We start from the raw sequence: 27,903 nt of genomic DNA, 5'->3' as shown, positions 1-27,903 counted from the left end.
CATTGTTACTATACACTTTGTACAAACGAAAATTATTGACTTGTCGCATTCAAACTCAAAAAAATCATAGTGATCATTTATACAGTGTGATTAGAAATAGGGGTAAACGCATTAACGACATTTGCTGATAAATAAGCTGTACATTCACATCTTTAAAGCTTTTACAACTAAAACCAATGACCTTGTATGTAGTATTACATGTAATACAATACGTAATAAGTAATAAGTTAATACGTATTTATGTATTACAACAAAATAATGTTCGAAAATTTCAATGAATCCTACTTAATACCCTCAATCTGTTTCATTCTGATCCAGGATTATTTTTAAATCCCTCAGGTGTTTTAATCTTCTTTTAATTATGTTAAATAGCAGGTAAATATAGCTTTAATTAAAAAATAGCTTTAATATAATATAAGAACAAAACTGTCACTCTGAATTTATTTACTAGGTCGAATCACGAACGAAGTAGTGGAACAGGGCAGTTGACATAGCGCTTAGAACATATAGCCGCTGGAGCCTTAAGATTTTGAGTAGAACTATGAACCAACAAGCGCAAGGTAGGATTTTCATAGCCTCTCTTTCAACTCCGCAAACCGGAGGCTTCGGAGCGCTTTCTCTGTATTGCGGAGCACTCGGCCCTTCTCGCCGCCCTTAAAGCGGAATTTAAATAACATCCGCTCCCCCGTATCAACGCCTCACAACGAGCCGCGGCGATCTCGATGCACATGTCATGCACTACACACCTACACATGACACGGCGGCCGCGTCCGCCTAACCCGCGTTCAAGCGAGAGCTGTCCGGAGAGGCCTGTATCACTCCCGACCGCCGAGTAGTCCTCGCTTCATGCTACATACTCAACACCCCACTCATTACACTGTACACCTACACAGTTATAGTTCTCCGCGTGTATACGTCTTCGTCGTAACTGAGGTACGATCCCCAGCGTAAATTTTTTTTAAGTCCGTGGACCTCTGTTCCCACGGGCTCAATTTCGATGAAGCTGTACAAAGCCTGGACCGGCTAGCAGCACAACATAAAATACATCAAATAGTAGCCTCTCGTTCACCCCATGTCATGGTTCACAGAGACATATTTGACAAAATAATTTTTAACATTTTTTAAATAATCTTTTATCCTTTTCAATGTCACACAGTTATTCCTCATTTATCCATCACAAATACTTCTTTTTCTTCTTTATTTATTACTCTACTTCCATACATCCGTATTTTATCAATAATCATTCCTATTAAATTACAATATCCGTTACTTTCTATCATCGGAAGATGCTGGATGCATTATGCTACCCAATAGGGCCTTTTAGAAATATCCGGGGCTCAGATCTTTGTCCAGCTGTGGACATATTACGGCTGAAATGATGTCAGTCACTATTCGTTCTGACTGCACACTTTATTTAGCATTAAGCGTGTATTTATTATTGATTCCTGACTCATATATCAAGATAGTCTCTATTATAAGAATGTAAATATCAAACTAGATTGTTTCTTCCACATGCAAATCTTCTTCTTTCAATGTATTACTTTTTCTTATAGATTTTATAGTTGGCATAAATATATTTTTAAAAGGTACCTCATGGACTGATAAGTGATCAACGAAGATTTACACCATCAGAAGAGATGAAGCTGTCTAACCATTAAGGTAGATATAGCCCCATCGACAGTTTTGATAAAGTCGTCTCATCACCTTAAAGGTGAACGATTTAAGCTACTTTACTATATGATGTGTTGGATGCTATACTGCTAGTCATTTATGGCTGGCTTTGTGGAGCTTCACCGGAATTCAAAATTGGAAACTAAGGTCCGTTAGGTAAAAACTTTACTATGGCGGATTGTATTCCAGATAAATCGATAACGTTAGCACAAAGAGGGACTATAGAAGTGTAGGTGTATAGTGTTGTAACTGAAGTGTAGTTTAGATTAGCGGTAAGACTACTCGGTAGTCGGAAGCGACACGGGTCTCTCCTGATCATCGCATCGCGCTAGACGAGGGCCTGATGTGGGATAAGTATCTTAGCTCAAAAAGGAATAGGGTAAAACTTGCTTTAAATCGTCCTGCGCTGCGCTTCCGGGATTCCATTCTCCACTCTAGAACCTGAAGGTTTCAACGGTCATCTGTTCTGCGAGTTATGTGGCCTGTTCACTACCACAGATAGCTTGCTATAATAATCTTCGGATAAGTCTAAAAATATCTCTAACAATAGGAAATTGTTTGAAAAAGTTGCAATGTACTTTTACAATAAATAATATTGGGGTGTTCTTTCCTTTCTGTTTATTCCAAATGTTTTAATCCAACCTTGTTTATATTCGAGATCTCTGCATTTCGAGAGCCAAAATTAAATAAACCACGTGTACAAAGATAATATGAGTGAAACACAAAATTGTGTAATGAAATTAGAAGCTCAAAGACGATACACCAGGAACGGAACGGCGCGGTGTGAATAGATTAACTGTACACGAAGTACACTTTGTTTACTTTGTTTTTTAATACATTAACTTTTTTTGTATCGTTAGAATTTAGATAAAAAATCTTTGAAAGCTTACTAGAAATTTAACTGCATTTTTTCGATGAATAATATCAATGTTAAACTAAGTAAAAGTAGTTTATGACGAATATCTAACTGCTTATATAAGCTATCAACGTGTTAGTCACTAGACATCCACTGTAAGGAATAGGCCTTTCCCAAAGGTAGATACGATAAATCGTCTTGCGCTGCTTTCATCCAACGACATTAACTAAATGTACGTAATGTATTGCTCCTTAACAATTCACACAAAAATTAAAAATAAGTAATGTTTTACCTTTAAATTAAATTGGGATTTAGTCCCTTTTTATTTGAGCTAATACACTTACATCATGCCTGAAAATTTACTGGGTTCTGCTTCATAATTGATGGTATATTTCTCTTAAAGACACTATTCGCACTTTTTATTCAGAATTTTAATGTATTTTTTATAAAAATCAATTTTATTTGATCTTAAAAGTCTTCGGTAGCATAACAGGTAGTGCAAAAGTAATGTCATAATATAAACGTGACTTAAATATTACAAATGATACTAAAAATCACTGTGCTTTAATATTTATGATGTAAATATATAGATATAATTGATTGTTTACTAATTACTTAAAATTAGGGCACTTTCACATAATTACATTACTTTTGCGCCACTTGTCTCTGTATTCGTCAGGGAAAAACAAGGAATATCACTAACTCAGTAGCTTACCTTATTTTTTATCTGTATAAAAAGGTGAATACATAGTAAAATCTGTTTATTTTGACTAAAAACAGAGTGCTTTCAAAGTTTATTGTTCGCATAGCAAATCGTTTGATTTGTTTCTTAAGAAAAAACATCGTCTTTGAAATCTGTACTCATGAAATCTTTCATTTATACTCTTAAATACTTTACACACAATTCTTTTATACTTAGGTAACAATTTGTTAAAACAGACAAAGAACTAACTTGGTCGAAACCAATACTTGAAGATAAGTTTGATTTTTACTTGTTGTAGCTATTTTTTGTTGTATATTCACTTTGTTGGTTTTTATTTTGTTGTTTATTTGTTTTACCTTGTTCAATTATACATTTAAATGATTACCATTTATGTTTTTGTGCTACATTAATCAATATATGTGCTTTTTATCTGTATACAAGTATTTATTTTACTATTTCCTTGTGTTGGGTTGAATATTAAAAAGAAATTCGTATTAAACAAACGACACAGGACTCGAGAAGACTGCGGTCAGTCCGGTGTGAAGTGATAACATCTATATAAAATAAAGTAGTCGACCTGAATGATAATAAATAAATGTGTGCCAAATATAACCTTTTTATAAAATAGATGGTACATACACAAATTAAGTAGTAATAAATTAAGTTAGTGTAACGTTGTTTAAGGATTTCCATTTGAATTATGTAAAGCAAATACAAGGTAAAATGAGAAATATAGAGAAAAAAAATAAACGTGCAGTCTTCTCACTATTGATTCATGTAAATATATAACCAAGACAAACATTTTAATAAACTTATATATGCATCAAACTATTTTGTAAATAACACTGCTATGCTATGCGCGGCCGTCAATATATATATAATTTTTGCGGTACTGGTCCGACATCGGACTGGAAATCGGGTGGAGTTACGGGTTTGATTTTCTCTTTACACTTGTAACGATACCCACATTTGTACCTAAAATAATACAGTCTTACGTCTGTTAAGTTATTTTTATTACAGAGCTCATTCCGCCCGCCCAAGTGTCACGGCGCGACGTAGTGCACAGGCTACTTCAACCAATCCTCTCTCAGCTTCGATATCTATTAAGCTAAAATGTCTTCGGAAGGAAAGATCACACCTTCCTCCGAAAACTGAGTAAATAACATTTAGCCAATATAATACGTCAAACGACGCATCTGACACAGATTTTATTAAAATTTATTAGCTCGCGGATTTTGGGTCCGCAAGCCCTGAGTTCAAAAAAGCTGTAAAAGCCAAAACAGGCTAATAGCGTCTAGCATCAATCGAATATAGCTAACACCAAGCATCTTGCAAATAAAAAATGAGTGTAGAACCTAATAAAATGTATAGTAGTCCACGAAACGGTCGCTCAGATATTAAAATATGAAGGCGACGACAACCTTCGCCCATCATTCAATCAATGTGTAAATAAAGAGAAAATAAATGTAAGATAAAATTAAAGAATAAAAATAAATAAAATGTACCTAGCCACCTTACAGTAAGAAGATGACGGAAGAAAGGCGAGGAAAGAAAGAATGTATAAAAGAGCAAAACGAAAGATATTGTGAAGGACAAAAGTCAAGAATGAAAGATATTGTGACGCGTGAAAGAGAGTGATAAATAAAGAAAAGACTGAAAAAAAAATTATTATATAGTCCCTGATCGCAAAAAGTTAGGGGTACGAGAGGCCCCCAATAGCGGATGCTATTAAAAAAAAGTATGAAGTAAACTAAATATTGTAATAAAACAAAAATCTTAAGATCTTACAAAAAAAAAACGTAACACACATGACACTATACCGCTTTCAATCGGTCCTATTGGAAATTGGAACGTTCCATTCTTAAAATAATTATGAATAATTAATCGTATGATGTTTTTAAACAAATAAAACAATGTTCTAAATTTAAAAAAAAATAGTAAAACCTTTTACATATTTCTTTTTAGTGAGAATTAAAAAAGTTTTAATGAAGCTCTGAATTGAATTACTCTAAATTTATTAACTGTATTATGTCCTACGACTAAAATGATTTATAAACTTCTGTTTGCGTTGTATTTCGTTAATGTCATGTCTAGTAAATTTCCCGGATCCGTTCCAATTTCAAATTAATCCAGAATCCAATGTCGGCGTCTAGATGGCGCCAGTCTGTATGTCCCATGATATGCGGACCAAGTGACATTTTCATTAACATACCTACAGTGAACGCGTTTGGTGTTTGGTGAAAAACAGTTTGAACTTTGTGTTACTTTGTGAATCAAGATTTTGAGAATCAATCTCTAGTGATTAGGTGAACGCTCCTTCTAGCAGTACAGTTGCTCTAAGGCAAAGCAGATTCTAATGTTTAAAAAACGTTTCCTAGCAACAACCCTATGATTCTGTATTTTGTTTTACTATCGTAGAAAGTGATTTCGATATTTATGATTCGTCACAATTTGATTTAATTTGTAAAGTAGATACAATTCCTCAGAAGCATCCGTAAAAAATCCACCAATTTGTCGTAGGCTCACATGTTTGATAACGGTCAGTTTTTTCATTTGAAGTAGAGATTTGGATTCTAACAAAATGAACAAAAGTAAATCTCTTTCCTATTCCTCACTCTTCTTTTTCCGAAGTAGAGCATAATGAACTCGCTGATATTATCTTCTCTTTCATCTCAGGAGAGATAATGACTCCCACTGTCTGACGTCTTTTGTTTTACCAGATCACCGATACAAAAAAGCATGTTTATAGTATGTAATTAAAACATTAATATTTTGTTTTTTAAATTCAATATTTCAGTGAGTAAAATTATTATTATTTACATACTATATTAATTTTAAATAGCACAATTATTTAAAGAAATGCTATCTAAATAATCCTGTGATATTAATTGTATTAACTTGAATAATAAGTTACTCCAAGAAGGTCCTGTACTCCGCGTTGAAATGCAGACAAATTAAATAAAAAGTAAAAAGAAGGGACATCTTAATAGCATTAACTTCGCCCCTTTGACCTAATTTACAAAGTCACGATGAAGTTTAATAAAGTAATTAATTTCATTTAAATTGAATAACATAAATAGATTACTTGTTTTAAACAGAAATTGGATAGTATAAAGTTGTAAACAACATAATAATTTTTATGTGGACGACTCATATCGAATGTGTAATTCCTTGAGAGTAGTCGAGGAACACTGGCATCGGGTAATGGCGGAATAAAGTGCGCGAACTGAATACAAATGAGCGGAACATTGGCGAGTTTCGATGTAAACGCACTCGAGAAAAAAAAGTCGGCGTTGAATTCAAACAATAACAAAGTAAGTAGGTGGTCTGGTAATGTAATAAATATGGGAAAATTATGTTCGCCTTTGTTACAGCTCTATTGTGTGGCCGATCGAGCGATACGTGAACAGTACCACGTTTAGAAGTTCATTCTGATTTCGAGGAAAATCGACAAAACATTTTAATCTTATTTTGAAGTTCGTAAGATGTGAACAATTAAATATATCTACATCGTTTTTCAGACAGATATTTACAAATCATTTCGTCTTCTAAATACCGGTTGTCTTCTCTTCTCTTTTTAAAGAGTTCATCACAGTTGATAGCTCTGTCTCCTATTGTATAATGTGGTATCTTTTATTCGTTAGCTCCATGTATCTTTGCTCCCTTTGTCTTCTGGTAACTTGAACAAGTAACGTTTAAAACAGCATTTATAATATGTATTTGCACGTCGCCATTGATTACCAATATAAACAGATGGAAGCGTTCTATATTCAATTTCTTACCATGATCTTAACAAGGTCGTCTGTGTATCGTATTGATTCACGTCCTATGCCTGGATTACAGGTCCATGGTCTCCACGTGTTCATGGTCATAGAAAACTATGACGGAGGCCTACCTCCAGCAGTAATTGTCCTAAAATTCAAATATTGATCACGATAAATTATGGTCACCCTAGCGGTAAGACACGTGCTAAAACTGTGATATATAATTAAGAAATGTATTTAACTATTTCAACATATAAATGAATACTTATTTATTATTTATTGTAACTGTTTTATTATTTAATTAACAGTAATAGCTATTATTCGCATTTACGTAACAATTTGTTATGTTTTTGTCTATTCTATTTAAATGCATAGTAATTATTATATATTTATTTAATATTCATTATTATACATGTTATGATATATTTAAATAGTTTCACAATAATAATACAAAGGGCGGTCTTATCCCAAAAAGCAATATCATAGAGAGAATCATAATATGGAAAAGGTAGAAGTACAAATAATGGGTAGTTAATGTCTACAAAACATACATATGTACAAACATACATACATTTTTATATAAATATATTGTTAATAAAATTTAAACTGTCTAGAACATTTTAACTGAATGATTATAAGTAAACCATTGAATAATTAAAAGAGTCGTAAAACAAATGTCGAGGTTTAGCTTCTAATCTCACTCCTAAGCCCTGATCCAACTTGACTGGGTCTAAATTATTCGCGGAGAGTTTGGTGAGCAATGACTTTGACCTCGCTTTTGAGATTAATGAGAGCTTAATTATACTTGATTTCTCTTAAACAAATCAAATTAACTTGTTAGTAATACAACGGGTTTTAACGAATAAATTTTTAAGTTAAATTTTAATAATGAATATCATCATACTTCAATCGACACGACTCATCATCTGTACCTTAATAGCTGAAATTTAAGGCACTAGAGGTAATCTATACTGGCCTGAGAAAGTCTCTAACGTAGACCTCTGGAAATGCTGCAGTGAGATGCCGATCGACCAGATCAAACGCCGCAAGTGGAATTGGATAGGCCACACTCTCAGAAGGGACAAGCCCTAGAATGGAATCCTCAAGGAAAGCAAATACGTGGCCGCCCAAAGCAAACCTGGCAGCGGACGATTACTGCAGAAGTAAAGGCAGTTGGAATGACGTGGAGCGAAGTAAAGCACGAGGCTCAAGACCGTTCGGGATGGCGACGTACTGTGGACGCCCTCTGCCCCATCTAGGGGATATAGGAGTAAATGATGAGAGGTAATCTATCCTGCACGCTATGTGACCACCTATCACTTCAACTAGGCCATCCGCTGGACTTCTAGAAACATTAAATACAAGAGTAATCATCCATAACAGCCCTAGTAGTGAATGTCAATGAGAAAATAAAATAGATTAGTGTAGGATGCTATTCAAAATTGACGAAAAAATGTTTGATAAACGAAAGGATTTTCAAAGGTTTATTTCTTATTTGGGTAAAGTAAGCAGAGGATATATATACAGACGTCAATGTTTAAACAATAGAGTTGGATTAAAAAAGCTAAGGATGGATACTCAAAGGCCAATGTATAAAATTTTAAGTCACATTAAAGAGGCAGCAAATGAAGACTCAGAAGTCAATGTCTACAGTAAATCTTTTGTTCATAGTGTTTTGTTTACTATGTCATTAGTATTATGGACATTTCTATTTAGCAATTTTACCTGCCCTGGTAGCATCTGGAACGTTGTTTAATGTGATGCGAATTTGTTCTGAGTTTAATAAAATCTTTTCAGTAGATGTAAATAAAGATCGAAGAAAAGGAATATAAACTGGTCATAAGAATTTGAAGAAATACATTTAAAATAAAACTGTATCACAAACGTAGAATGCAACAAAGGCAAGGTGTGAAAATTCAAGCGAAACATCTCACGTATTCTTGAACAATGTTCGATTCGTGTTTGAGCAAATTCAATAGCAAATATGAAGCGCTCCTCGACTGGCCGCGAGTATGACACCGTATTGTGCAACTTTAGCGATATCAATTTCAGAAAGTGCTGGAATGTGAACAGCATTCGCCGCTACATTTATTGCTTTTCTCCGGCACTATCGAATTACACTTCACTTGTCTGTATTAGAATCGTTTTCATAATAATTTTTTAGTAGTACACTTGCCTTGAAATTAGCTTATCCTTGGGACACAAGGCTTTTATGCTCATAACTAAATGCGTATAGCGTATAGTACGGTGTCAGCAACTCTGATAATTTCCTTGACTAACTAATATGTATTAAAATATGTTAAATTGCCACTCAATAATCTCAGCGGTGTTATTAAAGAAAAGCATCATAACGGTCTCTTCCCTTTAAAATACAATTTAGTAGAATCTTTTTTCCTCCTTATATTTAATTATCATTCCAATATCTTGAACAATATTCTTGAAATCTAAGGGTATTATGATCGCTCACCTATTAATAAAGAGAACTAACTTCATGATTTTTCTACAAGATCGAATTAGCAATGAGGAGATTCCTACATGAATGAAAGTAATGGATGTAGCCTAGTGGATGAGCAAGTCTGAGGTCTGTACTGTTCTTGTTGTTGAGTGCACGAATCTGTGTTACTAGGCTATATTCGATTGGCGCTGCACGATGTTAGCCTTTCTTACTTTCACAGCTTCTTCGAACTCAAGGTTAGCGGATACGAAATGCACGAGCTAATTAAAAAAAAAACACTAGGATGCGTCACCTGCCGTATTGTATTGACTAATTGATATCTTTTCGGCTTTTGGAAGTTCAACGTAGCACGACCATAAGGTAGATACACGACACTAAATGCTTTCTCCAGGTTCTATTAGAAATCTATAAAGAAAACCTGTGTCCAATATTGGACGTTCTGCGACTGAAATAATGATGAAATAAGGTTGTTTATTTAAAACTATGAAAATTAAAATAATAAAAACAAAATGTATTTATTCATTATTGGAACTTTTAACCAAATTCTTATTGATCGTCAACTTTGTTTAATCTATTTTATTCTTGACATTACTATGCTTGGCAAGGTGTTGTCGTTGCGGAGAAGAAACAGGTTCAAACTCCACTCTTTTTATCTAGTATATACATACCTTATTTATAGCAAATTAAAAAGGTTGCAATTAAGATATTAAATTATATTTGTTCCATTGTTGGAATACTAACCTCATGTAGCGATAGTGCTTTTATTCGCTGTGTGAGAACAATGTAAATTAATAACTTTTTTATAGTTCTATTATTATTATCTCTATGTGCTAAAGAGTTTAGGCCTGTCAAGTGCGATCGATTTTTTTTTCTAGAACGGGCTTTTAAAGCAGCATTGATATGATCATTTATAATTTGGTTTGGTAGCAAGCGGATTCTCATAAGTGAAAGTGAACGCCATTGCATTGTAAGGAAGGCTTCTTTAACGTGCGATACTACTCGTAGCTTAAAGCACCGTATCTGGTCCACCTTCCTCTTGTGAACAAGCACGGTGAACCAACGAAATACTGAGAAAATTTTGTCTCATACAAATAAAATGTTTATTTGATGTCAACATAAATATTAAGTATGACATATATTTTAAGAATTTCGCGAAATATTTTTACTACATCCACAAGTTACGGGAGCTCTTCAGACGAAATGCAACAAAAACAAACAAGCACTCTAAAAGAAATGAGTCCCTCGTTAACAAGTAAAAAAGTTGTTTTAAAATTTCTCATATTTCATATTACATCGTTTATTTAAGTCGCATTCGAATATTTATATATTTTGTAAATTTTACACGTGATCTACAACATAAATAACTAAATACATTAATCGTTTATCATAGAGTATAGCTGCATCCAAAATCTTAAAATTTCTAAAAATACTGTGTCTAAAAAACGACTTAATAATTAGTTTTAATAGAAGTAATAGTTTACTAACTTTTATCTTGCCTCGAAGTAAATAATTTAATGTAGATAAAAATACGTTTTTTTTTATTTCAAAGGCCTACAGTGAAAACAAAGGCAGATACGTTCCGTTCCGGCGAAGGATATACTATTTTTTCCCACAACCCCCACCTCACCGCGCTTACCTTAGACACGGCACAGCGATTTCGGTAGCAGTATTATAAATAATGATGCCATTGGAAAGGTTTTAAATTCATAGACGTATTATGGTAATATTATCTAACGCAAAAAGATAATTTCCCTATTTTAATTTTTTTTTAATAAACTCTATGTTTGTTTTAATACAATGGAGTCATTTTCCAATTCAATTCCTGGATAAATGCTCATGTTTTAATTATTTTAAAGCTACAAACAAAGAAATGTTTATCTTATTTTAAATAACAGTGAGTTTGATCGTAAACAATGTTGTATGTAGCACTGTACAGTAGGATACCTTTTATCCGAAAGAAAGTTAAAAAGAAAAAGCTTGTAATTTTTAAACTATGCACTAAAATACATCCTATATACTTATTAGTGTTTTGAAGTAAAATTTTTTGTACTAATATGTGATAGGAAATAGTAAAAACAGTTAAAAATTGAAATAACAAAAAAAATACGATCTTTAAGGGGGATTCCCGTTAATCTGAACAGTTGAGCTATTTCAAATATTTAGAGGCGGACCAAATAAATAATTTAACACGGTAATGCTCTTAAGGTCTGAATAAATTTGCTTGGTGCGGATTTAAATGTAAAATTAGCTAAAACGCGGCAATACTAATCGGGTAAAGACGTTACAAAAATCAATTAAAATCACAAATCGAGACAGTTTTGCTTAACGGAATGGAACTTAGCTACTTTTAGGATTTAGTCTGTAATTACAGTTTTTACAAACATTTATTTATTAAATCTTCTCTCATGTTCAAGTTAACATTATATTAAGTTTAAGTACGATATATTTAATATACAATGTGTTTAGCTTAAAAATTTTTAGCACGTATTTCCTATCACCCTGTATTAAGTAAGCACTATATAATATGTTACATTAATTGGATTGGAATGCGACTGATCCAATGAGAATTTAGATTTAATATTTAGTAAATAATTTTATATGTTCTTTTATATTTTCTTATACCAAATCATTGAAGACAATAAGAGTATTCACCATTCAAAATCCAAATAAAGTATTAAATGTAATTATATTTAAGTCTGGTTTAACTCTGACTTCGAACGAATCACTATTTTTTCTCCATCGTGTTTAACGATCGGTCCAAGGCTTTAATAGTCTTTTTACACTTTTAGAAATACGTGCGTTCCAAGCTGAAATGAATTAAATTGTAATTTCTTTTAGAGCTTATAAAAGTTTTATACCCCTGAAAGCTCAGGAAAAATTAAGGGTAAGTGATCTATTACTTTCAAAGTGCTGCGCTTCGGTGTAAATGAATAAATCAGTGATAGTAAATTTTGTTAATACTGTCGCTTTAATCAAAATTGAATATAAGATATAGAGAGTTGAATAAATAGAGATAAAAGAGATAATAGAAACTACGCAGTATTGTTTTTCTATACATTATACACTTAAAATCTTAAACAATACTAAAGTATAATTAAATTTCAATTAGTCTTTTGGAGATTTAATTTATAAAATTATTATAACAAGTAAACTATTTATTACATAGAATTATAAAATAAATGTATTGTAAACTATGAACGTAAAATATAATACGTCATTTATTTAACCTTTCCAGCTTTTACAGCTTCTTCAGAATCAAGGATCGCGGTTCCGAAATCCGAGAGCTTTAGAATAAAAAAATCTACGTCAAATGTGACGCTCGACTTGTTTATATGTTAGTAAATGTAAAAAAGTAGATCAAAATTATAAAGCAATGTTTTGATTGAATAATTGTCAATCTGTCAAAACATCTTATTCACGTTTAGTATTTATGTTTCTCTAAAGGCATTACTTACGTCTCGTCCATTTAGCAACCACGTGAGATTAGCTGGCGGATCCGCTGGTGGAGAAGAACATTGCGCTCGAAGAGAATCGCCTGATGCGTACCAGCCTTTCTCCGCTTTGATCGATGGCTTCTCTGGTGGTAGTTCTGTAAACAAAAGAAGAAATTTCATCTTTATTACCATCATTTCAACCACGATGAAGTCTGCTGGTCTTAGGCCTCCCTCATATATTTACAACAGGACTATTTGAAAGCCTCTATCCAGGGTATTCCGATGACCTGAATAAGTATATCCACCTTGTGAGCAGAATCACTACCAGCTCGTGGTCTACACATGTGGACTTTCAGGTCCCAGCTGCCATCTATTCTGCGCGCAATATGGCCACTAGTACTTGTAAATAATTATAACAAGAAACCTATGTCCGATATGGGGTTGATATCGGAAAAAAACGTAAAATGAAAGATAAATTAAATAATTAAACAAGAATGAATTTTTTAATGTTTTATAGCATTTTTACATAGGTTTCTTGTTATAAAGGTATTGCAGTTACAAAGATTAAACTGTATATATAATTATAAATATATTTTTGAGTTAAAAACAAAATATATTAGAATATAAATTGTCGTATTCACTATATAAATTATATTATAAGGAAGAAACTTTCGCATATATTATGACCCAGTGGAGTTTGTATTGAAATATATCAACAATCAGTTTTCATTATAAAGGCGTATGGTAAACTTTCTGTATGTCTAATACATATTATTATTGTTAATAATCGATTCAAATAAGTTTTTTTTGTATTCTCTTTTCTATTGTGTTTCTTTATTCGTTGAAATTATTATTATTAGTTGTAATTAAAATCATTGTATTGTATATAAATGTCGAGCTCTGATACTATTTATGAAGCCAATTTATCAATTACAACAATCTTGGAGTGATCGTATATACGTATACATAAAATGTTAACAGGAAAAGACAACCAAGAAAACCTATGAACTTTTGAATTAGTATATAATTTAGGATTGAAGGTTAATTTCTAAGAACCTATTTGATAAAGAAGGTATTTTATTAAATAATACATTTTTTTTCTGTCTTACTTATCCTTACTTAGTTTCTGAGAAAGAAGACAACGCGTTGTTTGTATAGCTCATTCTTTCCCAAAGTGGGGCCCACGCCATATAAATGTTCAATTTGATTGTTAAAGAGGGCAAAAAGTAAATTCGATACAAGTTTAACTTTTTCGCTTTAATATTTATATATATTTGCGCTGATCTATGTATGACAATGATTTTAAAACAGAGGACATCATGTTTAATTACGAAACATGTTTTTTTCCTGTAAGACCTAAGAGATATTGGTCAAGATGCTCAGAGGCAAAAATAAATAAATTACATCTAAGCCAGGGTTTCTTAAACTATGAATTTTGCCCAAATGGGGGTCGCGTAGCAAAATTCTGGGGTCGAGATATTTTAATGTCAAATATTTATTTATACCATTTTATAACATTACTAGAGTTGGCGGAATACAGTGTACTTGCAGCGTCTAGACACGCGAATTTGTTAAATGTTTTAAACTAATATAAATACAATTTCTGTACTTTCTTGTGCAATTTTTAATTTTAGATTTTTGTGTGTTTCAAAACGAATTCCAAAACTATATTTTTTCATATGTATATGTATATTGTTAGCAAATAAATAAAATATCAAAAAATGTTAATTTATTTTTATTTTATATTTGTATGGGGTCGTCAAGAAACTCGCGATCATAAATGGGGTCGTGAATGAGAAAAGTTTAAGAAGCCCTGATCTAAGCGAACTGCATCCGTATATTTCCTGTTTACACTCTAGCGAATGTGAAATGTACGTGGAACAACAAAACGTAAGGATTAAACATAAACTACACATGTAAACAAACGTGCTCCTTGAAAAGGTCAAAGTATTAGCTTTCCCCGCCCCGGGTGTATAAAGATTTGTTATAATCCCTTCAGGGGCTTCCACGAGCGAACTGGTTAGGTGAACGCAATTATGAATTAAGACTAACATTAAACAACTTAAGTAAATTTCCAAGAACTCCCTCCGCATGTATAATAAACCACACTCGTGTTGATTTATTGTATTATAAGTAAGTAAGATAATTATATTGATACGAAAGTTTTATATCACGTTTTAAGTAGGTTTATTTTCTGAGATAGATAGACTAGAATAATATGTATATATATACATATACATACATATTTGTTTACAATGTTTTCTTTCACCACTTTAGAGCAGCTTTTATACAGAGTTATTAATTAAAGGTGTGAATGATAGTGAACATGTTTGAAAAATATAAACTCTTTATTTATTCTTTTAAATCATATTCATCCCTTTTAAAGTAAACCCTGTCCAATAAAATGCTTGCCAAGGCTTCTTGCAGTTCTTGAAACAGTCAGAATAGTCTTTCCGGTAGAGCCTTCAAGATCTTCTTCGATTCAGTTTTTATCTTCTCAATTGTGTAAATGACATGTCCGCATTGGTTTTTTAAGTTGCCTGAATATTCAGAAAGAATCACACGGAACCTAATCAGACGAATATAGTTATTTAATAACAATATCATTGAAGATTTGTGACGCTTTTTTTTCCAAAATTTAAGTCACTTTGACAACAATCTAGGCTTAACGCGTTTAAAAAAATTGAAATATTTGACAAAAACACGTGTAATTTGGTAATAATTAAACCTGTTGACAATCAGAGGTTAAGAAAATCTTATTGACTATTGACAGTCCTACCAACTTAGAAAATAAAATGCCCGGAAGCTTTTAATGACAATTTCAAATTACTTTTTGATCACAGTAGTAAAACGTATTTGCTGTCAAATAATGAATGTTATAATCTAGTCATAAATCAATGGTTTCAGAAATATTAAACCATGTAATGATATTTTAATGATAAAATGCGTTTTAAAAATAAATGGCTTTGTATTATTCGAAGCTATTATTCTAAGCTAATGTATTATATTTCAGAGTAATTATTTTACACAGGGTGATTTAAAATATTGGTATCGTAGGCCTTAAAGTTCTGGGGCGGAGACCACGGTATGTGCTGTGTTTAAGTCTTTAGAATCTATGGTCTGTTGAAAATTAATGGAAGAAGGCTATATTCAACAATAGACGTTTTGCGACTTAAATTATGATAATATAATTTTTTAATGGAATCAGGCGTTACCTTGCGGAAGTCCACCATAAGTAAGAAAAGGACCAATATTTAGCCACTTCCGCACATGCAGTGATAGTCATACAACAAAGTGCACCGCCCGCCGACCCGCTGATAAATGCGTATGCGGCAAACAGTGCGAATTACACAACTGCCACCGCCAAATCACTCAACATGTGTTTCACCCCTCCACGGGGCATCTTCAGGAGTTATGTTACACCAATTAGTGCCAATGAATTTGACTCTGTGTTTGGCACTAATCGGTGTAACATAACTCCTGAAGATGCCCCGTGCCTCGGCTAAATATTGGTCCTTTTCTTACTTAATATAAATTTTGTTTCATATGTGAATTTTTGTATAATGAAAATACAAAATATATTACCTTAGTATATGTTTATGTTTTACTTCGTTAAAATAAGTCCTGAAAATCCTATCTGAAACTCTGCTGAAATATAGTTCATTGTGAGCAAGGAGCGCGGTCCTCGTGAATTTCCATATGAGAGCCTTTTGAGACAAATTTGGCCGGATGAGGGGACTTAAGATGAATGTATGGCAGAACATTTCGCTTCAGAATCCTCACGAAAGGAATTATTTATAAAACTGTTAAGCAATGGAAAAATTATATTACATTATATGAATTTTATTACTGACATATATTTTTACTTCTTCGTCTTTATTTGTAATGCATTGTATATTCGAGTATCTGTGGCTGCGACTTTGTCCGCTTGGAATTCAACAAAAAAACATTGTCTTTTTTTTTCGTTCCAGTTTTTTTTTTAATAAAAATAAGTAACCTAATTTACTCTTTATTATATTACCTATCTGCCAGTATAAATCCCGTAAAAATCAGTCCAGTCATTTTGGAGATTAGCCGGAATAAACAAACATATAGAGAGACAAAAATTTAAAAATTATAATTTTGGTATATGTTCCGTATATATATTTTCACAAGTCTGTAGTAAAATGCGTATATTTTAATATTACAAACAGAAACCACAATTATATTTATTTATATGTATAGAATTAGTGTGCCCGCGATTTCGTCCGCGAAAATTTTATCAAACAAAATATTTTGATTATTTAGTTTCTTTTCGTATAAAGATTTTTTTCTAAAATAAAAGCCTAGCCTTTGTTACTCCTTATTACATCAGCTACTTGGTAATATAAGCCCCAGAAGATTAGCTGGTATAAACAGACAGACAAAATAATTTTAAAGAATGTAATTTTTGTATATTTACCGTATATATTTTATCATGTGGTAAAATGCATTCATTTGCATGAAGTAAAATGCGGTTATTTTAATATTATATACAGATTATTCAATTTTATTTATTTGAATAAATAGAGTTAATAATTTGAGACGAGACATCATTACCATCATACCTTCAGTCAGAGGTCCAGTGGTGGACAAGGGCTTGAAATAAGACCGTCATTTATACATAACGATATATAAACAATCTGTTGCATCCATTAGACATGCAATTACTGTACAAGTTTTTTGTTATTTTTACTAAAGTGTCATTAATCTAGTATCGACAAAAAAAAACATTTACTTGTCACGTAACCTTCATCTTGAGTCTCTCTGGTAATATTGACTTTAATCACTACTTCATTGCAATACAATTCAATTGTTCTTAGATTGCGCTCCCCGTCATATGAGGATGATCAAAAATCGTTCCGAATTCAAAATTATGGCTTCAATGTTTTATTTCACAAGCCTACGGAATCGTCACAATAATTGCGATTTATTACATACTATGATAATGAATTTATTAAATATATGTTTAGTATAACATTGTATATAGTTAAATAAGAAAGGACCAATATCTAGCCACCTTCGCACATGCAGTGGTTGTCGTGCATGAAAGTGCACCGCCCGCCAGCCCCCTCGTAAATGCGCATGCGACAGACAATGTTGTTACACAGATTAGTGCTAAACACCGAGTCTAGCACTAATCTGTGTAACAACTCCTGAAGATGCCCCGTGGAGGGGTGAAACACGTGTCGAGTGAATTTACGGTGGCGGTTGTGTAGTTGGCATTGTCTGTCGCATGCGCATTTACGAGCGGGCTGGCGGGCGGTGCACTTTCATGCACGACAACCACTGCATGTGCGGAGGTGGCTAGATATTGGTCCTTTCTTATTTAGGATGGACTTCCGCAATGTAACGCCTGAATCCATTAAATATTGTATATAGTTATATTATAGTCAAGTATAATAAATAAAATTTATCAGTTTACTTATACCAGATTCATAGACATAACTCTACACGACGTCTGTGGTGGTGGTAACTATTGTACCACCACCACAAACGTCAACTCTAAGGCATGGGTCTGTCCTAGAAATATATATGTAGGGAGATCAAGATTCGATCGATAAGATCGCATTGTGGTATTATGTTACGCAGAGGGCGTTACTGTCCATCCTATAGAAACTTGTTTCTGAATAGTGTAAAAAATGTGAATTGTATAAGTTTGTATTGAATTGAACCTGTGTCCTACGAGCGCAGGTCTTAATTCTCTACCACTGGGCCAACACTGCACAGTGCCTTAAAATTTGATTTTTTACTTTCATTAAGATGCACATGTGAAATCAATATTATTTTATTGAACTGTAAACTATACCTTGTATTGATAAAAATACATTCGGTATTAAGTTAGCCGTTATGTATTTTATAGTGTAAAAATAAAAAAATATTCGAACTTTAAAAAAGAAAAAAAAATACAGATAGAAATAATTTCGTACATACTCTGTATTTATAAGCTCGTTTTTCAGTTTAATTGACTCATACAAGCATTATGCGTCCGATCGTTTTGCTTATTTGAAAGACTTTTTTTTTTCATTTCAATGAAATTTTTCAAATTAAATTCTACCCACGTCTTTTGAGATATTAAAGTTATACCCGTTTGCAGCAAACCTCATATTTAGTTTTTTTTCTCTCGGAATATAGAATAGTAATATGAAATCACAGGTGGTGCCGTAAAAAGGCACGGGTCGACTTTGTAATTCAAATACGGACCTGTTAAGTTTACCGAGAAAGTTATGTTGCTAAACTAAAATGTATAATATGAACCAACGCAAACACCGTTTTCCATCGTACAATTTCAAAAGTGGTCAATATATAGCTTAACATATATATATATATATATATATATATATATATGAGTGTGCATTAATTATATACGATAGCTTCTTCTCACAATCGCCAAACCGCTTGCTAAGCGTGGCGATTTAAATTTATCCCCCCATAGATATCTTTGAGGGTGGCCTGTACCTTGCAGTGGATATCTTTGAGCTAAAAGAATGACGAATATAGAGCACATTAATCGAAAACCTATAAAGCTTTTATGTCTATTTCTAATCAATCAAACATTAACACAAAAATGTACAAAGTCTGCAGTATATCTATACTACCATTTGGTTAACAGTAATCTATATTAATATGTATCAATTCGAATTTTGAAAACGCTTTTGTTTACTGTATCATCATTACGTTGTGTATTATTTGTGAAACTACTGATATTTGGACTTTTTTAATTTTTATTTATATACTTACAAGAAATTGAAAATGAAGGTTTAGACGGAGCGGAAAGGTCCGTGAACTCTACTCAGATGAAGCTGTAAAAGCCTTAAGGCTAGCAGCATCAACATCAACAGAGAAAAAGGACAAAAAAATAATAATCGCGTAAAAGTAGATATTATTAAAGCATATATTATCCCTTCAGTCTCAGTCACAACAAATATTTGTATAAAATATAGTATAAAATACCACTTATGCATGCATTTCTTCCATAGAATTAGCCCAAAATCAAAGACGAAGGTAGCATAACTTTGTAGTAAAGTCTTTCTGAAATCAGCAACTCTTCTCTCTCCTCTAGCAACTCTCGTCACGTTGGTCTAATTCTTGGCTTTATTATTATTTAAGTTTAAGTAAATCTTAACACTGTTAAGTGCCTAAACTGTTTCATTCTAATGTACATTGCGATCTTATTTCTATTTACCGTCTGACTGCTCACAATTTACATGACTGTCGTGTCCAACGAACCGTTTGTAAGAGCAAATATTGCCGACTCAACGCCGACGAAAATCCGAAATTACAGCAAGAACAATATTTAACGTTTATAAACTTGATTTGTGTACTCTCTTTGATTTTATTGCGTATAGTTTATTTATAAGAAAAATAACATACATCGAAATAACTTCAGTAAAGTTTTCGTGATTCACTGTTTATGTTTACCGAAGTAAAACATGAATAATCATACATTGAATAACTTTAACAATATGATAAGCGTACTATCGAGTTTCGTGGTTTAGCTATGGCACCCTTGCGGTTAAGCAATGTAAATTAAAATGATATATACAAAATTCAAATACCAGAAACCAGCAAAATACCGGTCTAGGATAGCTGAGAGAATAGAGAAGGAGAACTGCCTCACTGATGAATAAAAAGGAGTGTCGCCAGACTTTTATGGAGTTCTGGGAAAAGTTAATAAGAAAAACAAAAAAAAAGTAGAAAAGAATAATGAAAATAATAAACTATAGTGATGAAGTAGCTGGTAAAAGGAAGGTTGGTAGGAGAAAGAAGTCGTGGCTTCGTAACATTAGAGAGTGGACCGGAATCGCCAGCGCTGCTGAGCTATTACGCAGAACCAAAAATAAGGAAGAGAGCAGGAAGCTGATAGCCAACCTCCACTAGTTGGAGAGGCACTTCAAGAAGAAGAAGATGAAATAGCCGATTATAGAAATCTAAATTAAGTGCAAAAAGATAGCAATAAAGTAAATAATAATATCATAAGTTAATAATAATTAAGTATTTTTAATATGTACATTTAACACGAATATAAAGAACGCGTTTATTATCTATAATAAGACAAGTCGTATTTATATTATCCCATTTCCTATCCCATCGCTACCGAGCAAGAGAAATGGAAAGAATAACAAACGTGAATAAATATTATTGGCTTCTACAAGCACTTATTAAGAAAATGAAAATATAATTGGTGACAGTGATATTAGGCATAAACAATCTTATAATTGCATTATTATATTAGACCACCTCGTTTATTTTAGTGCCTTTTGATGTTTTATTCCAGGGTTCCTATATTCTTGATGTTTAGGACACCATTACCTCTTGAGGGAAGGACAGAGTCATGTGAGATTTCTTTCCCATAAAACACCTTTCCTCATCATCCTTTGCGTTAGTTAGGGACTCCGGTATATCAACACGCTTCAGACCTTCGGTCTACGTTAATTGAGATAGCCTATACCATTGTACGCGTACTTCACTACACTTCAATTCAGTACAGATACTAGCTGAACATTATCATAGACTTTTTCCGGCAATTTTTTATTGTAAATTGTAATAATCAATCGAAAATTTTGTAAAATTGGTACGTAAAGGTAACATTTATTTTTAACTATGTTTCATGAAAGTCATTATTAACAGACAATAATTATAATTTAATATGTTGCAGCGCCATTTGTTAATGAGTTACAACATTTTTTTTGGGGGATATCTCATTCGCCCCTGTCATATATCGAGCAGGGACGTTGCAACTCGGGTAAAGTATTTTTTTATTTTATTCTTTTATTTCACTTTCTCCTTTCATTCTTCACAATCTCTTTTGTACCAATTTTCTTCTGTCCTTCACAATCTCTTTCTTTCTTCATATTTAAATCTTTTCTCGTGCATCACCTTCCTCCCCGAGAATTCATTACTAGACCACAGTTGGTTGCATTATCACAGTTTTGACTCAATTTTTCTGGATCTTATAATCCGTTCTTGTTTACTAAACCTATATTGACTTTATTTGTGACTAACTTGGGGTCCCGCTTGACCCTATTTGACTTACTTTTGAGTCTTATTCTCTTCCATTATTAATTGTAGTAATTTTTTGTAGAACTCTATAGAGTTACTCTATCGGGGATAGCCTATGGATTTTCTTCGGTTAGAAATATAAATAAATGTCAATTTTCGCAGTGATCAGAAAAATGCTAAGATAGAAGGTTGTATATACAAATCATTTATCTACGTGTTTATGTATTTTTATAAGTAAACGTATGTATATATGACAAACATATAAAAAATACACACGAAAAACATGTCGCTTCTCACGCAATCCCCTACTCAGATGTCCCCCTATTGTAACTACTTTACTCACTCCTCCTTCGCAATACGATCTATCCTTCACAGGAACGCGCTCCCCCTCGATATTAGGATGATCAGGAATCGTTGCGCATTTAAAGCGAAAGTTCGAAGGTTGTTACTTGATGGGCTGAAGGAATCGTCACGATAGTTGGATTTTATTATTTATTATATTTATGTAAATAGTATATGTAGATATTTAAATATATATAAATAAATATCATTGTATATTTATATATAATTATATTAACGAGTACCCATAAATATATTTAAATTAGTTGTTTTTATTCTTCTTAATTTGATTTTATTTTACCTACCTTTATTTATTAGAGAGAGATTATTTATATAGGTAGAGAATGTCTTCGGAATTGAGGTCGCCGTTATACATAAAATGTATATAAAGTATTTAAATAAATATATGTACATATATTATTATAGTGTTTGTATGTAGATACTGTAGTTCAGATAAGGTATTTATAAGCAATATTCATGTGCACATACGTATGTGTACATACATATATACATATGTGTATATATGTGTATAAATATATATATATATATATATATATATATATATACACATATAAATACCTGTTTTAACTCTGTCTCACGCTCACGAGCTACAGAGAGCTATGCTCGGGATATCAGTACTAGATTGAATTAGGAATGAAAAGATCTATAGGCCATAAATAGTAATAGACACAAACTTGTGAATTGGGCCTGAGAATAGACGGCTCGTGAAGTTTAAAGTTTAAGGTCTTCGAAAAACAGTAGATGCAGGTCATTTCCAACCTTGTCAAGCAAGTTGTGGAAGTCCAACGAACGAAATGATGAGTGTAGTGATATATTTTATAATAATAAAATTTTACTGTTTCATTTACAAAATCGCAATAGGCGTGAATGTTGTATTAGATATACATGCGAATAAGTTAACAACTAAGCAGTGAGAATAAAAGAGTGTTTATGATAACAATATGTCGTAACTTGGCGCCTCGCAAACCTGATTTTGTTGTGTAGAACATTATTAGATTGCATGACAAAGGACGTAAAACTCCCATCCGTTACGGCTAAAACGTCAAACAAAATACTCTATCACGTTTTTACGTAATATTATCCGTCTCGAGTTTTAATGGTTCTATGAAAAACATTTACTATTTGAAATTAACTTCAATTTATTTAATTATTTGCTGTTAATATTACTGTAAAATTATTGCATAGAGAATAACAAATAAATAAAATTTCAGTATCTTTTATCTATTGCATATGAACATATGTATAGTTTTTTGTCAATCATTCTGTCCGTTTCGGCTAATATCTCGACTTATATAAGACTTCTTTTATTTAAAAAAAAAAATTAACGCAAAAAAAGAAAACTGATGAACTATTTTTTTTGTTAAATTCAACGTGGACGTGGTCGCGGGCATATATAGTAGTAAATAAAAATATTTCGGGATTAAGTAAGAAAAGGATTAATATATAGCTACTTCCGCTATGTAGCAGTAGTCGTGCAATAAAGTGCACCGTCCGTCAACCCGCTGATAAAAGCTAAAAGTAACACCTGAATCTATTAGATATTTAAGATCTGCTTGAGTAGCTTAACAGGCGCGTTTGTACATCGAAAAAAGCATTTATCAGCGGACTGGCGGGCGGTGCGCTTTATTGCACGACTACTGCTACATAGCGGAAGTAGCTATTTATTAGTCGTTTTCGTACTTAGGATGGACTTTCGCAAAGTAACGCCTAAATCTATTAGATATTTGTTTCGAGATTGATTAAATTATTAATTAATTTAATTACGCTATAATTAACAACAATAAATAAGCTTTCTATTTTGTACAAAAGACTTTGGTAATAATTTTATAGGTCTAAATACTTTATTGACATGGATACATTTCACAGTTTATTTTACTTAACACGTGACAACATACATAACACGAGACGTTCATTACAAGGCATATGCCTACCCAAAGGATATCTATAGGGGATATATCATAATCGCCACGCTTGGCAGACGAATTAGCGATCTCAGTGTGGTATTATAGTACGCAGACGACGCTGATTTCACCTCTGGAAACTTCTGTGTGATCGGCAATAGTACATAATTATTGAACAAAGTATGCGTAAATAATACTGTATCTCGGGAATAGAACCCGCGATCTGCGACCGCAAGTGTTTTACCGTTTTGCTACTAACTTACTTTACAACTTTTTATTTAACTTACTTTTACCGTTGTGCTACTAATACTAGATTTATACGAGTGCTAAAAACATAATAATAAATTTTAACATAAAATCATAGTACGCATGTGTTCAGGCTCAACACAGATGAGTTGTTACGACTAATAATTGGTTTCTATCGTTGATGATGACGTGAACATGTCTTCAGGGTCAAAGTGACGATCTACTGAATCTGCGTGCTCATAGTGCATATGCTCTTGGTGCCGTATAGCAGTCAAACGGTTAATATTGTTTTAAATATATGCATTTTAGTGTTACATTTTATTCCCTTTTTAATTCACCTTAAATTTTTATTTTAAATTTAAAAAAAATCTTGTCTTTTATTAAACAGGACTTTTATTGGTGCCTTGTATTTTTAACATTTTCTCTCCCTATGATAACTATATGTTGAGCATGTGTACATATATTTAAAACTAAAGCATAATTTCTAAGATAAGTTAATATAAACGAAAAACTTAAAACACTATTGTTATTTTCATATAATATTTAAAAATGTATACTATATTTACTATAGTTAATAATATAACAATAATTTTAATAAGAAAACCGAAAAAGCTAAACACAAACTATAAGTAAATCGCGCATAAATATTTTCATAAAAACACAAAAGGGTTCATGTTTTGTTCTTATAGGTAGTCGTCTCAAAGGGGATGTTGTAAAATGAGCGGAGAGTAGAGGAAACGCAAAAATATGCAAATATTGTACACGAGGGGCTTTCCAAACAAATTCGGGCGGATAAGGGGCCTCGAGGAAGAATGTATGCCTCAACGTTTTGCTTGCAAACCCACATGTTCTCATCATTTTGACACACATCGTCATATTTATTGCGAAATAGAACCTTTTTAGAACGTTTTAAAGGACTTCATATCAATTTAATTGGCATTCTTTAAATGTATTTCATCTTAATATTATAACAAATAAGTACTTTACCTACTTTAAAAACTTTTTAAGACATTAATAGTAAAATATGTAAATTTTTAATCACCTGCTAATTGACTGTAGTTATGTAACAAAGAAGCAGTAAACAGATGAGCAGTATCTCATAAAGGAGGTTGTCGCTGGGGTCTTAAAGTTTTGAAGTACAGATCACAGGCATATAAGCGTCGCGTGCCCCCAACCACAAGCTGGATGAGACCTTGTGTGTAGAGCCTGTCCAGACGTGGACATTCTACAACTATGATGATTATTATGACTACGTTGTTAGGATTATATTTTTCCTCCGTGTGTTATTTTAAACTTTACAATATGATTGTTTATAAATGTAAAAGGATAAATAATATATGCGTGAACGTATAACTCTTTTGTCCCTTTGAAATGTTACATTAATTTATTTTTTCTATTATATTGCGATGTGTCTATAAGTTCTGATAGTAAAAAGAATTTAAACTATGATAGATAGTAAACCATAATTAATTTTAATAATCCGAACTTTGAAAAGGCTTTTTCGTACTCTGCTCTCATTACGTTGTTTATCATTCTGAAACCATTAACATCTAGATAGGGTGTACCATACATAAATTGACAATAAATGAACTATACAATTACCCATTCAAAGCTTTTTCATCTATAACCGATCATCCTGTATAATATAATAAAATACAGAATGAAAGACGCTCGCGGACGACATTTTTTCAAGTACCGACACGCGTGTCAATCGAACAAATAAACTGTCAAACCTTACATCCTGTCATCTATTGTCACATCGTTTAGTTATTGCAATGAAAGTGTGAAAACATTGGAATTGGGTAAACATTACTTAAGATATCTCTAATATTGACGATTGCTTCCAAATCTCGTTAAACTGTATTTTACCAATGTGAACTTCTAACGAAGTATAAACTATTCTTTAAAGTTAATAGTTATATTTTAATATTTACTAAGTCATTAATTTAGGTTTGTACATGTTGTATTTTTAATACAAAACGCATATCTGTTACGACATATTCCTAATTTAAAATAAAACTGTCAGTCGGAAAGTCAGTGCATTCGGTACATTCGGTGCATTCAGTGCAAGTGACATCGAACTCGGTGAGAATAATTGAATTTTCAAGTTGGCATCTATTGCGTTCGACTAGGGATTGCCTGAATTCTACGTTTTGACTGTACTGTAAATAATGTTGGATTAAAAATTATATTCTATTACTGACTTTATAGCTTTGACGAGTTTATTATATTTTTTTGCAATTATTAATACTGAGTCATCTCATCCCATCGTTCGTGCAAACGATGACCATTGGGACCGAGAGGTTCCCGAGTGGCGACCACGAGCCGATAGACGAGGCGCCCACTAAGTCGACCAACTACATGGTTAAGTTTTCGAGAACCAGCTGGATATGGGCATCGTAGTACCGGTATTCATGGCGATCTTTAACCTTTAACTGTGGACGCGCGGTCTCACAGACCGCTTGCAGTTTGTAATTTTTGTGTTTACCCCTTTCCCCTTGCTCCCTGCGTTTAATGCTCTCAGTAGCTTTAGTTTTGGCGCCGAAACGTATGATGAGTTGAGAGGTTGTGTCGGAGGCCACAAATTAGCTGAGTTATTTTACTTTATACTTAAACCGCGGTCTGTCGGACCGCACGTCCTCGTTTCCTGCGTAAATAATATAAAAGGTGACTTTGTTTAATTTGATTGTTTTATGTTATTTTCATTCAAAATGTCAATGAATATTGAACGAGAAGATGGCCTATGCTCATTTTATATCGCATTCTTGATTTGTGTGGTATAAATGCTCATATACTATACAATGAGCATCAGAGCAAAAAATAGAAAGAGGAGTGTTCCTAAAAAATAGCACGATCTTTAGTCGTTCCGCATATGCAAAGACGAGTATACAATAAAATCAAATGAATTGAAAATGCCAATAGTTAATATAATAATATAATATAATAATAGACAATACAAAAGTTTTAGGAGCAGATATGCTCCTAAATGAACCCCCCAGCCAGGAGAGTGATTCATTAAAGGGAAAAACATGTCGTCTTCGTCCACCAAAACTAAAGAGAAAGTCAAATTACATTTGTATAAGTTGTATGCAAGTCATATGTTTACAGTGTTCCAAACCCTTGTGCAAGGACTGCCAATAATTTTATACAAATTGGAACAATGTCAAAAATTTTGTATTTTAATTTGAGAAGACTTTTATTCCTTTTTATATTAGATTATACCCTAGATTTATAGATTTGATTGTTATTTTTTCTAAAAAGTTTAAATCATTCAAGTTTTTCGTCCTAAACTTGATCTCTAGTAAATGTACGCCAAAAAGTACCTTTAATTGTTAGTATGTTTTATTTTATTTACAAATAAAGAAAGATTGATTAAAGGACTCGAAATTATTAAATTTTAATATATCTAAAATACAGTAAATACAAAACTGTACAAATAAAGTTAAAATTTACGTAATATTTGGACTTCAGAACATAGCGGTCCGAGAGACC

General features: G+C 32.5%; 1 protein-coding gene across 1 annotated transcript in view; it reads right to left on the bottom strand.

Moving 5' to 3' along the window:
* The window catches only part of LOC137931136 (uncharacterized), a 269,824-nt gene that overhangs the window by 94,342 nt on the left and 147,579 nt on the right, over positions 1 to 27,903 (bottom strand). Inside the window, exon 3 of the mRNA XM_068774536.1 lies at positions 12,905 to 13,038. Coding sequence (XP_068630637.1) covers positions 12,905 to 13,038 — 134 coding nt within the window. The remainder of the gene's footprint in view (positions 1 to 12,904; positions 13,039 to 27,903) is intronic.

The sequence above is a fragment of the Battus philenor genome, unplaced genomic scaffold (assembly GCF_028537555.1).
Source record: "Battus philenor isolate CCGP_79_NKW_IND1 unplaced genomic scaffold, ilBatPhil1.0.hap1 SCAF_7, whole genome shotgun sequence".
Lineage (NCBI taxonomy): Eukaryota > Metazoa > Arthropoda > Insecta > Lepidoptera > Papilionidae > Battus > Battus philenor.
Note: the sequence above shows the minus strand (reverse complement) of the source record. Positions and strands in the feature narration are given on the sequence as shown.